Source organism: Halichondria panicea, chromosome 15 (genome assembly GCF_963675165.1).
Source record: "Halichondria panicea chromosome 15, odHalPani1.1, whole genome shotgun sequence".
NCBI classification, from domain to species: domain Eukaryota; kingdom Metazoa; phylum Porifera; class Demospongiae; order Suberitida; family Halichondriidae; genus Halichondria; species Halichondria panicea.
In genome coordinates, this window is record NC_087391.1 from 1530601 (window position 1) to 1545526 (window position 14926).

Sequence of the window (14926 nt, forward strand, 5' to 3'; positions counted from 1 at the left end):
TATGAGTTCTTTCTTCAACAATGTTTCGACCTTCCATATCCATATCAGCACATCAGTTTTGGTGCAATAAAGTTGGTGGGTAATAAATGGAAAGTTTCTACAAAAAGGTCAAAGGACAACACGTATGTATATAGACTCTAAACTACAAAGTTCAAGTAAGTATAGTCAGCTTATTCATCAACATCGTTTGCTACTGGAGAGGCACTTCGAGATCTGGTGTCGTCTGCTGCAGGGCTTTTCTTGGGGCTTTTCTTGGGAGAGGGCGAGCGAGAGTATTCTTTTATGGGTGAACGGCTTGGGGATCGACGTGGACTTCCACTAGTTTCCATCTTGATCACCTCATCTCCATTATTCTCAGCAGAAGGGCTTCTAGATCGGTCTCTAACAGGTGACTTGCTCTTTGAGTGGCTGCGAGGAGATCGGCTTCTATCTCTGGAACGAGAGCGACCACGGTCTCGAGATCTGGAACCGGACCTAGAGCGATCACGGGAGTGGTCCCGGTCACGAGAACGGTCTTTTGAACGGGAGCGATCCCTGCTTCTGGAACGAGATTTTCGATCACGGCTTCGGCTTCTGTCACGGGATCGAGACCTGGACCTTGAACGACTGCGATAAGAAATTGCAATAAATTTTTGAGCATCTAATTGTTGTTTTATAATCATCACTTATTCTAGATTTGGTATCAGAAATTAAATTTTGCTCATTGACTGCGCTCAAACAAGAGGTGTCAGATAAAAAAAATTCATCACACGCCAAAACACACACCCTTTTAAAAACTCATAACACCAGTTTAAAACTAATACTTTGTATATAACGCACGTCTTTCGCCTGCTTCCACGATAGTCTTCGTGGAGTTTTAGCTTCCGTCCATTGAGGTCTGCTCCATTCAGCTTTCTCATGGCACACTTCATATCGTCATAGCTGGCATACTCCACCACACTGTGTGAAATTGTTTTAGTCATACCTTATTCACTGACATTTCTATATACATCAACTGGTATCAAACACCAAGACTTTTGGACACACCTATTAATTTTAGTAGCACCAACGCTACAATTGAGCATAACACACTAAAAACCCACCCATCTCCTACTCTTTGTTTGTGGGCATCAGCAAACGTAATCTCTCCAGCAGAACGCATGAAGTCTTTCAAGTCCTGAGCACACAAGAACACTTTCGATTAATTCCCATTAGAATCAATTATTGGAAAGTACATGATTGTATACAACAAAAGCTGGCATCAGATAAATAAATTCTGCTCACAGACTAAGCTCATACAAGAGGTGTCAGAAGATAGTTACATCATATGCCAGTCACCACGCTACGCACCCAGTCACAAACATACCCAAGACTTTATATAATTATATACACCTTCTCAAGCAAAGCTAGCACATACTATATACTATACTACTACTACTAGTATCATACTTCTCTCATTCAAGTCTGAGAATACACAATAGGCAGAGAGAGAGCCACGGCACACAGAGTAAGCCCCATAGCATGCCCCAGTGGTCAGAGATGGAGTGTGGTGGAAGCCACGAATAGTGTGTGCATAGTTTAGAAACAGGCAGTCTGCCCAGAGACACAATCAAGCCACTAGAGAGAGGGGGCCACAAAGACCATCAGAGTACTGTCTGGCTACCAGAGACCAAAGTGAATGCATGCCACGTCACACACGGGGTCATCTTACCCTTAAAAAAACAGAGCAAAACAATAAATTGAGTACACACTCGTCCAAGATTAAACCACAGCCATGAAACGGTGTTTTCCAAGAAAATTCCCCCACATTGCTAGACTAATAACTACTCACCTGCCAACTGACGCGACTAGAAATATTTTCCACCGTAATTCGATAATCTGTTCTTGTGGGGGGTCCATACCTGTGTAACAAAGTGAATCAATTAAAAAGCACTCGGGTAGAAATTACTTGTTATTATTTTTACAGCCCTTTCCAAACCTCAAAGTGCAAATTTAAACACATACCAACACAAAGGAAAGTGAAACTGCTATATGGGTTGGGAACAAAGGTATAGCCATGGACGAGACCAGACATAGGATTATCTTACTTGTCGAACCAAGCTCTGTAGAAACAGACAAAAAGGAGGTTACTCCCATAATTATCTTAGTCCCTCCAATAGAAAATTTACCCTTTTCTCCCATCTCTCCCGCCGTCTCTCCCATCCTTTCCACCATACATGCCGCCGCTTGATCGGCGATTGTTGTAGCCGGCTGAGGAGCCTCGACTGTGTTCCACGATTACACTGGGTTGAGAAAAATTCAAATTTAACATAGCTGTGATGTTTTATAGTTTGTTATTATTTACCGCTCTCCAAGGAGTTGACACCCATTCAGTTCGTACACAGCATCATCAGCATCCCTAGACTCATCAAATTCCTGTCGTTGGGGACACATGTTAGTTAATAAGTACCTTTCAACTGAGTGATCACACTTACAACAAATCCAAAACCATTCTTCAAGTTGATATCTCTGATTCTCCCAAAACCTTTAAAAAATCGCTCAATATCCCTTTCCTTTGCGTTGTAGGGGATTCTCCCAATGTAAATTCGAGAGCCGCTCATTGTTAAGACCTGACTTTAGAGAAAGACGTTTCTTCTTTTCACCCCTTTTTCTCTTTCAGGAAGCGTGCTTTTCTTATCAATGCGCATGCGTTAACTTGAATGACCTTTGACATGTTGCTGTGGACTCGACTTGACTCGACTGCTGTGACACCGTAATGTTTCATGTTGTAATAAAAAATTGACTCAAGATAATTAGGTAAGTGGCTGAAATCTTGAAAGCTGTGTGGAGTGGTAGCTTGCAGGAACTTTCTGTCCGCTAAAAGTGTACAGTCTGTGTAGGTATACGCAGACATTATGATGGTGTGCTTTATTTAGACTTATGGTGGTTCTCTGTTTATTGTGTAGTACATTGAAGTAAAGATGAGCTCTTCGGTTCCTAAGATTGAGGAAATAACATTGGATAAAAAGGGAACCGGTAAGTTGCCCCAGATTTAGCGTGACTGTATAGGTTGTTGGAAATTGCTGTGTGTATTCTTTTGGTTGTAACGTTTCGCAGTACGTAGTACATATTAATGAATGCTACGCTTTCAGGGCTTGGTTTCAACATCAGAGGTGGAACTGATAACATGCATGTTGGGAAGGACTCTGGCATATTTGTGACAACTGTGAAACCCAATGGAGCAGCTTCTAAAGATGGTCGCCTACAACCAGGAGACAAGATATTGGAGGTACGATATTTATATGTGTGTCTTCTATTGTGATATAAATAGAGGTAAATACCAGAATGGAGTGCTTTTGAGAATCTATACAGTAAAATTCACATGCCACATGCACATCATACCACATTATCATAGATAAAGGAAAGAGGGATTGGAAACGGAAACAGGGGGTGTGTCTTATTTATAAAACTATCCGTGTTACCCCACCAAACGCTGAGAAACACTTTTATATGTTTGAAAGCCCCCTTTTTTGCAGACCTTTCTTTCTAAGCCCCCAAACTTCATTTCCATTTCCATGCTCTATTAATAGTGGGTATCATGTGGAAATGCCAAACCCTATTCTCAATTGTTGGGAGGTACACAACGTTTCTTTCACACTTTTGAGATGCTTCCGTTCTGTACCTTTAATACATACAATGTATAGTGTAGCTAAAACTGCCTAACTCAGTAGTGTCACATACAACCTCTAGTATGGAAAAGAGTGCAAGTTCAGCAGCAGGATTGTTATACTGACTGTAAGACAATCGTTTGTCTCCTAGCCTGAATTTCTTTCCACTTTGTAGTATACAGCCTCGAGTAAAACCGGGGCAACGAATCGGATTCCAATCCCTCTTCCCTTTATCTATGATTACACAGACCCTGTCTCATAGCTGTACGATTGTATAGCAGAGACTTTTAAAGTTTATTTTTAAGGGGGCTTGACTAAACAATATGCCTTGCACTCTCTATGCATACTAATTCCAACCCCCTACGTTATTAATCATAATCCTAGTGTGCAGCTCTGCATAGGAACCTGTCACTAGATACTGTGTCTGAAAGTTACGTATACAGTAGAACCTCGCTAATCCAAATAGAGCCGGACCAGACCCCATCCGCCAGATTAACGGATGTCATTAATTGATTATGAGAATATCATTAACGAAGACACTTTTGTACCGTGTATTATGATATTACTGTGGCCAGAAAGGAAAGCTACTAGCTAGAACAGTCAACTTTCTCTCCAATACAGTGAGTCTTGTAAGCTCTATTCGTTATCTTTGCAGTGACCATTGTATGTTGAGCGAGCAGTTTTATTGCTGGCTCAGCAAAGCAAGTTAGAGTTACAGTACGCATGCGCAGTAGTCTATTCTACTGACAGCCCCTCCTCTCTTCAGTTTGTGATTAGCAAGGTTCTACTGTATTTAGTTCTACTGTATTTATAATAATTATATGATATTGATGATGCTTATTGTGTAAATAATTATGTACTCTTGTTTGAATTCGTGTAGATAAATGGCAATGATCTTCGAGAGGTAGCTCACCAATCTGCAGTGACACACTTTCACAATAGCGGGGACACTGTTAAACTGCTTGTTGAAAGAGGAGCAGAGCAAAGAATTTCAGTGAGTCACTCTATCATAGGCACAATAGTTATACAATCAATTTCTCACCAATGATAGGAAGAACTCAAAGCTGATGGAGGAGTCACTTCACGATTTTTGGTAATTGTATAATTATGGTGGCAATATTATTTCCTACCACTAGTTGGCACCTCCTGTTTTTATAGACTAAGTATTGCTTGAGCAAATTAAAGACTGGTGTACAAAGCTTCGTGTATGTAGTACACTCCATTCATAATTATTATGCCTCGAGGTGTAGCCGCACGAAGGATCCGGTAAAGTTGACTGTGTGTGTGTGTGTATTTCAGCTGTACTGTGTTTTGCAAGTTGCTTGGCATTGTGCACAGTAAATGGGCGTTGTCTATAGTACTACTGAGTCTGTAGTAAAGTGAATGTGTCTATTCAGCAAAAAAATTTAAATTGCTAACTTAGTTAGCTAAGCTGTTATAGTGTATATGCACATGCAGTACTCTCTGTTGAATTGCTTGAGCCAGTATGGCAGTTGTTTTAGTTATAGAAGTGCACTAAAAGAGCAGGTAGAGATTAGAGGACATAAAGAAAGTTAGGAGTGGAACACATTCCTGATCTAGTAACCACAGTAGTACACAGGAACGTCCATTTACTGTGCACTATGACAAGCAACTTGCAAAACACAGTAACTGCTCAACGGTTGCAATGCGACGAAAACTATCAGCTTGTATAGGCTTCTAGCCATGTTTTCTTGGATTTGGATCCGTGGATTTGCAAACTAAAGCTTCTTTCTCAAGTTATGGCTAGTTTGACTAACAGTGAAGGCTGTTGCAGTCTCTAGCATCATCTATTCCCACAAACTTTCTATTTAACTTATGAGCGACAATCGTCATCCACGATCGTCATCCACACTGTTGCAGGCTGTGAGTCTTTTGTTAACATAGCAGGCTAAGGGTAGCTATCAGAGAATGCTATCCGATGGGCTAGAAACCTTCAATCGATTTTTCTATCTACTTCCTTCAATCCACTTCCGTTCGTTGTGATGTCATAGTTTTACTGAGCATATACAATGTTATCCAAAGCCCCCAAATACCGGGGGGATTTTAGCGCATGCGCAAGCAGTCGATACCAGGCCCACTTCCCTAAGTGAAGTGGGAAGCACTTAAGCTAAGCACAGCTTGCACCCCTATTTGTATAATATATGGTGTGTTCAGCAGAAATTCTATTAAGAAATAATCATCAATCATGTTTTTCCCTATACAGAACTCCTCGAGGCGGCCCAGTTGGTCACCATGGGTCTACCTACCACTAGGTCTTGCTATTCTCGGAGGTGCAGCTGTTATCGTTTTGTACATGAGGAAAAGACGATGAAAGAAATCAGTGTTGTAGGACCCGTTTGTTATGAGTAGCTTGTGTGCACGTTTGTTAGGCATTTAAGCTGATCTATTGTCGATTAATCAGCTACAGTCTCCCTTATCATAATTATCAATTATTATTCTATTATTAACAAAAAATTAATTGTCGAAAAATCACTCTTCTTTATGGGGCGGGGTGTCAAATAGTCTTTAATTAGTTGAACGTGGTACAGGCGTACACAAGTCTCAGACAAGTCATAGAAAAGAGCAAATAATGAGTAAGTTTCTACTGCATGTTACAGGGTGATGCTTTTCATTGTTCAGTATAAGTAAAGGTATTCATTTAGGATTGGGGTTCTTATTAGAGCGCACTGTTACAGTGTTGTTTAGCTTGTGTAATTACTGCATGTACTTTAATTATGTCTCGTCTATTAAAAGGTACTTGGATGCAATTTTTCAAAGATGCAGGCATCCCAATGACAGCAGCAAAAAGGTATGTATATACATACGTACGCATACAAACATGTAGCTATTGTGTATTATTTTGTAAAAACTAACGCTTGTAGGTACACCATTGTTTTTGACGACAATCGGATCACCAAAGATTTGTTGCCGGACTTGTCCAAGGTATAAGCATACGTTATCGCTACACTCGTGCATAACTACACTCTTGTGTACGGGTGTAACGTTTGTGTGTGAGATTGCTGCTCTGTACGTTACCATAGCAACTAAACGAATAACAGTGATATGTCTCGCCTGTAGAATATACATTTGGGTGGGCAGGAGTTCATACACTCCTGGTGTGGGTAGTAGCATAGTGTAGTTGCATTCAGTCTATGGAATAATTATTATCATTGCTGCAATGTCATGCAGGAGATTCTATTGGACATGGGAATCAAAGTTATGGGCGACATCTTGTGCATTTTAAAGCATGCAAAGAAGGTGAGAAAAATGCAGTACACTTTGTATGTGCAGTGGGCGAGCTGGCTCCCAGGGCAACTGTGCATACACCCCTTTTACTAGATAACCTTAAAACCACTGAAACCATAGGCTGTCAATTAGCAGAGTTCGTCAAACAAGTTCTCCCTTATACAAAAAATGTAGGAAACGGTGATATCAATTTCAACATGCTGTGTATTAAGTAGGGCTGCATCTAGTATTACAGCCGAGGAGATCACGTTGTTGCAATGAAGCATACAGAATCTTTTTATTCTAAGCCTAAGGCAACTTCTACTGTACCACCCCCTTGCTGAATGCACTAACCTTGCTGTTACGACTGTTATATTCTACACCCTGTAGGAGATGATGAAGACTGAGCTTTGTGGTGGTGATGGTGTTATGTTGCCTCTGGCTCATTCCACCACTCCCGGTCAGCAGGACCCTGTCTCCACCACCAGTGAGCCAAGCAAGCGACGTAATTGTTGTGTGTTATGTGGGAGCCAGGTCCTTAACATCCCCCCATCTCCAAGTTTTGGGTATCCTAATAGGCCCGTTGTATTTGGGCTCCACTGTATGTCCTGGTATATCTTCAAAAAAACAATCTTATACAAGCTGCTTTAGTTGTGAGGTAGAGGGTGATATCTACTTTAGTATTCTCAAATTTGATACTTGGTCTTAAGTGTATCGATACCAATATGGTAAAGTTTACCTCTGTCATTGGATCTCATAGGAGAAGCAAGAGGTCAGGGTCTATCTTCGCCTGAGATTATGCAAAGTGGTGGACTTCAACTGGGGATTGCTGAAGCTATTTCAATTCTACCTACTATGAGGTTTGTTCAAACATAATAATTATGCAGCCCATTATACCAGAGCCGTGTACATATCCTGACTGCCTTTGCCATTATACATGATCCTGGTGGTCATTTCTCCCATTACCAGGTCTGACCAAACGCTGCTAGATGCCACTGCCCTACGCCAACCAAACTATGAGGATACCATTATCACTGAGAGCTACAGCACTGCAGCGTATGCAGAAAAGAACAAACACCAAAAGGTTAATTGTTAAAATTCTGCCATGCATAAAATACCGTATAAGCGGGTAGTTTTGGGGGGCAAACATTTCGTGGTTGAATCCCTGAGCACAAAATTAACAAATGAAGCGATCATTGACCACCTGTACCTGCAGTGCAAGCAACAACCACTAAGATAATATCCACAGACTGGCTAAACATTGCTCAATCACGAATGTTTTTACCCCCGAATATTACTCGCTATACAGTACATGTAACTCATTAAGATCTCTTTAAGAGGTAATATAGTGGGTAAAGGTGCTACTGATCACTGTGTTACTATCCCTCACAGAGACAACCCACCATCTATGCTGATGAGGAAGCTGAGTACTCCCCAGTGAAGCACCCTCGCGTTGTGGTCCTACCTGGAGAGAGGGGGCAGGAGATGTACACGGCCACTGCCCTACAGAGAGCTGCTGCCATTGCTGTTGCCTCTGCAGCTATCATGACTCAAGAAGAGACAGCAGCCACACAGAGAAACAAGAAAATTTTGGAAGCTGCAGGTCCATTTGTATTGCATGAGTGTTTAATACATGTACGTGTTAATTGCAGCTGTCGAAGAATAAATCTTTGATCATCAACACTGTCCATACTTTCTGGCATGCAAAGTTCCACTATACGTTTTTGCTACAATACATTATACTCCACCACTGCAGGTCTTGTTCCCTCTAGTGAGAAGTCAACTGGAGGCTCTGTATTCTCACGTCTGGATGGTGATGGTTCATCTAGCAGTGCCCACGTTTCTTCCCCACCTACCTCTTCTCACCCAAAGCAATTTCCCCCTTCAACCAGGGTATCTGCCAGCTCACAAGTTACGGTCACAATGAATTCATCAAAGACTAGAACCGCAGTCGACTCCTCGAAACCAAGAACGATCAAGTTGGGAAAGGAACGAAAAGAAGCTATTTCGACTTCCGATATTAAGACCACATCTCGGGCACGAAAATCGGCTATGGTTAATCGACTTGGTGAAGTATCTTCCGTGAGGAATACTGAGAGAGAGAGGACAAGTCTTCGAAGTGTATCATCTAGCGAGGGTCCAACTATGCGATTCAGAGTCGGAAAACAAAAGAAATCACACACATCTGTCTCGAGCTCCAGTGGTGAAGTTTTGAGGAAGTCGTCTTCAAGAAAAAAGGAGGAGGGAGGTCGTCCAATGAGCATGGTGGCTGATGAGATGGACTATCAGACCCAGCGACAAAGTGACGTTCGATCACGACTGGAGCTAAAGGAGAAAGAGAAAGCTGCCCGAAGAAGAGGCCCCCTCGCTGGACGCTTAGAAAAGCACCATGTTTTTGGTCGCTTAGAATAAACATATTATTTTCATAACTTCTACACTTATAGTTATGATGTCAACTATTATTGTCATGCATAATTATATTTCTCTTGCACAGTACATGATACTCGATACTTAGTTATGATTCTTAGTTTTGACAATTAAAGATACACAAAATTAACATAATTGTATAGAACATATATACCTATTCTATAGAGTTCAGTTGCACCAATATTATGTCAGAAAGTCACAACTTTAGGTCCAGACTTTACAGTTTTATTTCTCTTTGTTATGAGTGGCTGATGGTCAAAGTCCTCTGCATCTACACTACCCTTACTCTGCATAGTCAGTCGTCCCACAGTGTCTGTAAATATATGAGTGTGATAAAATTGTATACACAGAAAAATTGTTGCCTCACCTTCGTGATCTTTCCTTGGTTGTCCTTGGTGTCTAGTTGGGCAGTTAGTTTTAAAGTGTTCCACAGATCCACAAAGGTTACACCCACCACCTACATTAGTAGAAAAAATATAAAGGCACTCGAAAAGCAAACTTATGTCTATAATATGACTCTATATTGACTATTTACAAGCTATCTGCCTTAATTACTTACACATATGGAACACATTTTCAGAAAGAAAAAACCCATATCCCATTTGGTCTAGACTACATGTATCTCTTTTTCAACATTTAGAGCTCTCTCTTAACTGCATGGTATAATAATTATTATACTGAAAACATTTTAAGTGTGACAAACAACTTACCGTGAGGATAGAGTCCCTTGGGGTTTTCTGGACATGCTCGTGACAAATGCCCCACCTCTCCACAGATAAAGCACTTGGCATAAGGATATTCACCTACGAAAAGTGATAAAGTCTGTATCACAGCTATCAGCATTGATTTACCTTCAGGCATTCTTGCTTTGCAATTCTTGGAGGTGTGGCTACTTGCCCCACATTTGAAGCACATGCCAGTTCCAGCTCTATCTCCGGACTTGGTACACTCACTCACATGATGACCTGACTCTCGACAGTTGAAGCAGACCTTGTGAAACAGAAACAAGAAATTGTGATAGAAGAAGTTCAAGTGTAATTATTGCAGCTTACCTTACGTTTTCGTCTGCGTAACCTTCGTGCTTCATTTTTTTTTTCTCTTCGCTCATCTACAATAATTGTTTCTTGTAGTTTAACCTTGGGTTTAGCTTTCTTTGCTGTTAATACGCTTGCTGTTTTGTTTTTAGGCTTTTTTCCTTCTGTTTTATTATTCACGTCAATGGTTTGAGAGTCGTCCATGCTATCAAGCAATGGAATTTTGTCCTCAGCAATGTCCTGCACTTTTGATTTTTTCTTTGATCGCTTTTTTTTCGGTTTTGATAGTGTTTTTCTCATGCTGATCGGCATAGAAGTTGAGGAACTGTGTTCATCTGAGGTAGACTTTTTACTGTGCTTGTTCTTAGTTGATACCTGCTTCACGACCTCATCACTCTTATGATCTCCGCCGTTTTCTTTGGCAGGACTTTCACTTAGGAGTGGTATTGCTTCCAAGTCTTTTCTCGTCATTTTCTTCAATTGAGCCTTAGCTGACAATTCAACCTTTTTCTTCTTAGTCTTTAGTTTCTCTTTCTTGCTGATTCCCAGAGTAGGTTCACTAGAGACAGGTTCATCACTATCCGATGTGTCACACTGTGGGTCTAAAAGGGGGGGGTTAATCAATATGTAATCCACACACAGCTACTTACCCTGAAGGGATTTATAGCCTGTCTTGAGCTGTGCCCATGGTGTGGATGAATGAGCCTCTCCCTTGGACCCTATTCTTGCTGTTCTAGTCATTCTGCCCAAAATACACATCCACGTGGACATGGGTAGAAAACGACCTTTACACTTAGGGAAATTCCATAATTCCATTAAAAGACCACTCTCCTAGGCCATGCACACACGTACACAGTAAAGTTAGTTCCTCTTCTCTGGTGTCAACGCTATTAATATGGGATACATTGAATCTTGGGAAGAGTTTTCCAAAGCAGCTGTAAGACTACACTCACAAAATCCCTGGAAGGTATGAGTTGAATAGTGTGTTGTTGATCAGTACATTTCATCTGCATCCTTTTATACACTTGTAGGTCAGGTTTGTGGTGAAGTACAGGCACTGTGATGGAACGTTGGTATGCAAAATGACAGATGATAAAGTGGTAAGTTGTGTGGCGTACAGTGTACTAGGTCACTGATAAGGCCACTCCAACAAAGATCTTAGTTTCCCATCCTGAATTCTCAGAATTGATCTTTATTGCCATTATCCATTACTAGGATATAGAATATAGAGCACTGAAGTGCTAACCCTCGGCTATTGACATGAATAAATAGAAACCAAGAAGTGTTCAGTAAGAAGCAACAAACCGCAACTCCAGCTTTAATTTAGAAACCTGGTAAAGGATCACTTCAACTGCAAATAAATATTATCAATTATAGCAGGTAATTTTCATGAGGTAAAAATGTCGTTCAACTCGAATAAAGGTAGCGTGTTAGTTAGCTAGCTGTGTAAGTTCAAGCTTCTTAGCTTTTGCTCGCTTTTATTCAACAACGAGCCTCTAACATCACTAATAACTTGTTGTGTGAATGCTATCCATGCTATAAACGCACAAACAAACCAATGGACTACTATATCCTCTGGCATCATCTAGCATCTAGCCTGGCTGCAAGATGTCAGGCAAAGTAGCACGGCCTCGGGTAAATATATATTATATCATTACACTCCATTGAAAATGTGCCATTAACTACTTTGCCTGACATCTTGCAATCTTGCAGCCAGGCTAGATGATGTCATATTAATTAACACGAATAAAAAGGTACAAAGAAGGCCAATAATGGAAAATAAGGAGGTAGGCTGAAAAGCACGCACGCTTAGAACGGGAAACTAAGTTCTATGTTGTCAGTGGCCTAAAGCATGTGTGAATGATCTGCTGTATCTAAATCGACATCAAGGACATTTTTATACTTTTACTATAATGTGAGAATGAATTAACGTAGGGGCATGCTTTCTAAAAAAAGTTACTTCTGAATAATTGTAACTAACCATTGTACTCTTAGCTACATGCTCGTACATGTACATGTATAAGGTACGTTAAAAGCTGTCTCTGCCATTATGAAAATAAGTGTTGGTGATGTTTACTGTATGTTTAACAGAAGCTATCACTTCCTGAAATATGGGATTAATAGCACGAGTAGCAAGCAATTGCTAGGCCTATAATTGCACGAGGCAAAACCGAGTGCTATTTACCTTTCCAGTGTTTGTTGTGAGCGCTATTAATATCTTATTGCACGAATAACCAGGAGTGCATGATTGCTATCGTTTTAGAACAATTTTCAGCAGCGACCATTACTCGAAAACAAGCCCCCATGCAATTAATAGCCTGGATATGATGCGCAATTAATGCTGCTTTGTGCAAACTCCAGTGCAATATAATACTACACAAACGATTATTGCAGAAAAGTATAATGTTATACGTTGTGTACTTTAGACAGCCTAGATTTGGCAATTTTACTGCTGTTGTATCGTAATTGTCATCTAAAACAGCGGCCAAAACTAGGTAAGCTAGGTAGGCTGTCTAAAGTACATAACACATACAACAGAAAAACACCAGTGGCAGTATGTATTAATGTTTAGTCAACTTATTAATAGATGTACTAGTAGCATAAAGTATGTATCTCTAACTAAAGTCTATTTGCGTTGAGTTGGGCGGTACTTGGGCCCCAAAAGTTATGTGATCATTATGGCTTCATTTATGCTGCCGTATAGCGTTAATTTTCGCTGTTTTCATGGGTTAGCAATCCTAATTTTAGCTGGTTGGAGCTTATCAGCTCTACAGCATAATTATAGATAGAAGCATTGTTTAACAAGAACTCCAATTGTATATATGAAACATGACAAAGTTATGACAACATTATGAAGGTCGAACTCAGGCACACAAATAATCACCCATCCATCATCTTTAGTGAATTGTTTTTGCAGTGTTTAACAGGTTATTGTTGTTTTCTGCAGTGTTTAAAGTACCAAACTGACCAACTTCAAGATGTAAAGAAGCTGGAAAAACTTAGTAGTTCACTGATGAGAAACATGGTGTCCAAAGAACGCTGAATCATGCTCCAAGTCTACTTTCATCTCATCTTTCCCGACTTATTTACTTTATATTGTTTGAAATTATATTTGTAATCAATATAACTATCGTTAAAGCAATGAAGTAAACATGAATATCAGCAGCATTGAATATCAACAGCATGTAAAATGGATGATAAATAAACAAGAAATGAACACTCAATATCAATATGAACGTTCATGTAAACCAAGAGATAGATAGTAAGAATAAGATATATAGCAAAAAATTATAATGAACATGAAAAGCATGATGAGCGATAGATAACAGAAATAATGAGTTAAGAGGTGAGCTCTTGCTCAATCTTCACCCTTGGTTGCAACCAGAACTTCGTGTAACTTCCTTTCCCTTTCATTTCTTCACTCTTGGGGTAGTCTTTGTCCCAACGCTGGTACTGCACATCTGGTTTCAACCACCGAAACTTGGGCTGTTTATCAATCCACCGCCAATTCCCAATGTTCACAAATGGGTCATAATCGATCAAACGAGTAGCAAATGTCACATCTCCTGCTTTCCAGTATTCCCCTTGATTGTGGAGTAGGTAGTTAGCCACAATCATTCGCCCACGGTTGTGCAAACAACCCGTGATATCTAGCTCCTGGAGGCAAGCTTTCACAATATCAGGTGCCCCATCACTCAGCTTTGTTTCTTCAACTTTCTTCTCCCATTCGAGCTCGGCAGGATACGCAATGTAGTAATGATAGTAAAACTCTCTCCACATTAGCTGTCTTCGTAGTGCCATTGATGCAGTGTTGGGTGCCTTGCCTAGTCCTTCCCAAGCCTCACGAATTGAAATGCAACCAAACTTGATGTAGGGGGAGAGCTGGCTGGTGGTGTAACTGAGGTAATCTCTGCGCTCGGAATAGTATCTCTGGGTTTTCTGGACTTCAGATAGTATTCTAACACCCTCAGAGCGGCCACCTCTAAGCCCACACGGAGATAGCTTCGAATTTTGTTGAAGACAATCCCATCCAATTTCTGAGAGCGACGATTTGAACTGTGTTTTTTTCATGAGCCTTTCAGCATTTTCAAGAGATTTGGATTTGTCAACATTCTCCCGTTTGGAAGCATTCAGAAAAGGAGTAAACACTCGATATGCAGTTCCACTACATGTGGAAATTGATCCAGGAGGAAACAATAAATAGTCGTCAACCTCAACAACACATACATCTCCTCGAAGCGCTTTCTCAATTTCTACTTTTCGTTTTCGAGCAAATGGCGTATAATCATTGTTCATATACAGCGTTGTGACTCCGGCTTCGACCAGGAGAGGAGGCAGAACACGATGAGGCTCACCCTCTAATAGCAGCAGCTCAGAACCATGTTTCCTTAGCTCTTCTTGTAGATCAGTGAGTGACTGCAGCATAAACGAAAGGGAGAAAGGAGAGAAGAACTTGTTACCCCTGGAGGATGCTTGTCTAGGGTCCACACAGAAAATGGGCAGAACAGATTGTGATTGATTGAGGGCCTCCAGTAGTCCCAAGTTATCAGTCAGCCTCAGAGAGCGATGGAAAAGGAATGCAGAAGACATTTCCCTCAAGCGAACTTGTATCTA

The 14926-nt window shown here is 40.7% G+C and overlaps 6 protein-coding genes across 12 annotated transcripts; 3 read left to right on the top strand and 3 right to left on the bottom strand.

The window, feature by feature from the left end:
- Window positions 1-56: 56 nt before the first annotated feature.
- Window positions 57-2592, bottom strand: LOC135348897 (serine/arginine-rich splicing factor 5-like). Of its 2 annotated transcripts, XM_064547278.1 has the most exons (8): window positions 2454-2592; window positions 2324-2394; window positions 2148-2261; window positions 2067-2081; window positions 1811-1880; window positions 1083-1156; window positions 820-939; window positions 57-606 (listed from the first exon to the last, which is right to left on the bottom strand). In XM_064547278.1, the coding sequence occupies exons 1-8, from the start codon at window positions 2577-2579 to the stop codon at window positions 171-173; spliced, it is 1026 nt and encodes a 341-aa protein (XP_064403348.1). In that variant the 5' UTR covers window positions 2580-2592; the 3' UTR covers window positions 57-170. The 2 variants fall into 2 exon arrangements, with proteins under 2 accessions (XP_064403348.1, XP_064403349.1); XM_064547279.1 differs by lacking the exon at window positions 2067-2081.
- Window positions 2593-2635: 43 nt separating this feature from the next.
- Window positions 2636-6119, top strand: LOC135348940 (synaptojanin-2-binding protein-like). Of its 2 annotated transcripts, XM_064547356.1 has the most exons (6): window positions 2636-2775; window positions 2925-2994; window positions 3111-3247; window positions 4507-4620; window positions 4678-4719; window positions 5851-6119. In XM_064547356.1, exons 2-6 carry the CDS (start codon window positions 2940-2942, stop codon window positions 5956-5958), a joined length of 456 nt encoding a protein of 151 aa, XP_064403426.1. In that variant the 5' UTR covers window positions 2636-2775; window positions 2925-2939; the 3' UTR covers window positions 5959-6119. The 2 variants fall into 2 exon arrangements, with proteins under 2 accessions (XP_064403426.1, XP_064403427.1); XM_064547357.1 differs by lacking the exon at window positions 4678-4719.
- Window positions 6120-6135: 16 nt separating this feature from the next.
- On the top strand, window positions 6136-9340 carry LOC135348859 (uncharacterized protein C19orf47 homolog). 3 transcript variants are annotated; one of them, XM_064547222.1, is made up of 9 exons: window positions 6136-6220; window positions 6381-6435; window positions 6509-6569; window positions 6816-6884; window positions 7242-7356; window positions 7612-7711; window positions 7821-7935; window positions 8244-8454; window positions 8608-9340. In XM_064547222.1, the coding sequence occupies exons 1-9, from the start codon at window positions 6217-6219 to the stop codon at window positions 9261-9263; spliced, it is 1386 nt and encodes a 461-aa protein (XP_064403292.1). In that variant the 5' UTR covers window positions 6136-6216; the 3' UTR covers window positions 9264-9340. The 3 variants fall into 3 exon arrangements, with proteins under 3 accessions (XP_064403292.1, XP_064403291.1, XP_064403293.1); XM_064547221.1 differs by lacking the exon at window positions 6136-6220 and having other exon boundaries at window positions 6278-6435; XM_064547223.1 differs by lacking the exon at window positions 6136-6220 and having other exon boundaries at window positions 6278-6435; window positions 7242-7338.
- Window positions 9341-9359: 19 nt separating this feature from the next.
- Window positions 9360-11123, bottom strand: LOC135348874 (zinc finger CCHC domain-containing protein 9-like). 3 transcript variants are annotated; one of them, XM_064547253.1, is made up of 6 exons: window positions 10963-11123; window positions 10630-10914; window positions 10331-10599; window positions 9989-10268; window positions 9646-9735; window positions 9360-9591 (listed from the first exon to the last, which is right to left on the bottom strand). In XM_064547253.1, exons 1-6 carry the CDS (start codon window positions 11081-11083, stop codon window positions 9467-9469), a joined length of 1170 nt encoding a protein of 389 aa, XP_064403323.1. In that variant the 5' UTR covers window positions 11084-11123; the 3' UTR covers window positions 9360-9466. The 3 variants fall into 3 exon arrangements, with proteins under 3 accessions (XP_064403323.1, XP_064403324.1, XP_064403322.1); XM_064547254.1 differs by having other exon boundaries at window positions 9989-10081; window positions 10130-10268; window positions 10331-10914; XM_064547252.1 differs by having other exon boundaries at window positions 10331-10914.
- LOC135348953 (signal recognition particle 9 kDa protein-like) lies at window positions 11118-13469 on the top strand. The gene is made up of 3 exons (XM_064547371.1): window positions 11118-11279; window positions 11344-11412; window positions 13260-13469. Exons 1-3 carry the CDS (start codon window positions 11208-11210, stop codon window positions 13353-13355), a joined length of 237 nt encoding a protein of 78 aa, XP_064403441.1. The 5' UTR covers window positions 11118-11207; the 3' UTR covers window positions 13356-13469.
- LOC135348872 (deoxyribodipyrimidine photo-lyase-like) lies at window positions 13455-14902 on the bottom strand. Its single transcript, XM_064547249.1, has one exon. The coding sequence runs from the start codon at window positions 14900-14902 to the stop codon at window positions 13652-13654; it is 1251 nt and encodes a 416-aa protein (XP_064403319.1). The 3' UTR covers window positions 13455-13651.
- Between the last annotated feature and the right edge of the window lie 24 nt (window positions 14903-14926).

Coding starts and splice junctions, on each gene's coding strand:
- LOC135348897 (XM_064547278.1), bottom strand. CDS start 2,579: ATGAGCGGCTCTCGAATTTACATTGGGAGAATCCCCTACAACGCAAAG. Junction 1,157..1,810: donor CTAGTCGCGTCAGTTGGCAG/GTGAGTAGTTAT, acceptor TTGTGTGCTCAG/GACTTGAAAGACTTCATGCG. Junction 607..819: donor CGTGGAAGCAGGCGAAAGAC/GTGCGTTATATA, acceptor TTCTTATCGCAG/TCGTTCAAGGTCCAGGTCTC.
- LOC135348940 (XM_064547356.1), top strand. CDS start 2,940: ATGAGCTCTTCGGTTCCTAAGATTGAGGAAATAACATTGGATAAAAAG. Junction 2,995..3,110: donor ATTGGATAAAAAGGGAACCG/GTAAGTTGCCCC, acceptor CTACGCTTTCAG/GGCTTGGTTTCAACATCAGA. Junction 3,248..4,506: donor CAGGAGACAAGATATTGGAG/GTACGATATTTA, acceptor GAATTCGTGTAG/ATAAATGGCAATGATCTTCG.
- LOC135348859 (XM_064547221.1), top strand. CDS start 6,362: ATGTCTCGTCTATTAAAAGGTACTTGGATGCAATTTTTCAAAGATGCA. Junction 7,357..7,611: donor CAGTGAGCCAAGCAAGCGAC/GTAATTGTTGTG, acceptor TGGATCTCATAG/GAGAAGCAAGAGGTCAGGGT. Junction 7,712..7,820: donor TCAATTCTACCTACTATGAG/GTTTGTTCAAAC, acceptor TCCCATTACCAG/GTCTGACCAAACGCTGCTAG.
- LOC135348874 (XM_064547252.1), bottom strand. CDS start 11,083: ATGTCCACGTGGATGTGTATTTTGGGCAGAATGACTAGAACAGCAAGA. Junction 10,915..10,962: donor AGGCTATAAATCCCTTCAGG/GTAAGTAGCTGT, acceptor CCCCCCTTTTAG/ACCCACAGTGTGACACATCG. Junction 9,736..9,988: donor CAAGGGACTCTATCCTCACG/GTAAGTTGTTTG, acceptor CTACTAATGTAG/GTGGTGGGTGTAACCTTTGT.
- LOC135348953 (XM_064547371.1), top strand. CDS start 11,208: ATGGGATACATTGAATCTTGGGAAGAGTTTTCCAAAGCAGCTGTAAGA. Junction 11,280..11,343: donor ACTCACAAAATCCCTGGAAG/GTATGAGTTGAA, acceptor ATACACTTGTAG/GTCAGGTTTGTGGTGAAGTA. Junction 11,413..13,259: donor AAATGACAGATGATAAAGTG/GTAAGTTGTGTG, acceptor TGTTTTCTGCAG/TGTTTAAAGTACCAAACTGA.
- LOC135348872 (XM_064547249.1), bottom strand. CDS start 14,902: ATGTCTTCTGCATTCCTTTTCCATCGCTCTCTGAGGCTGACTGATAAC.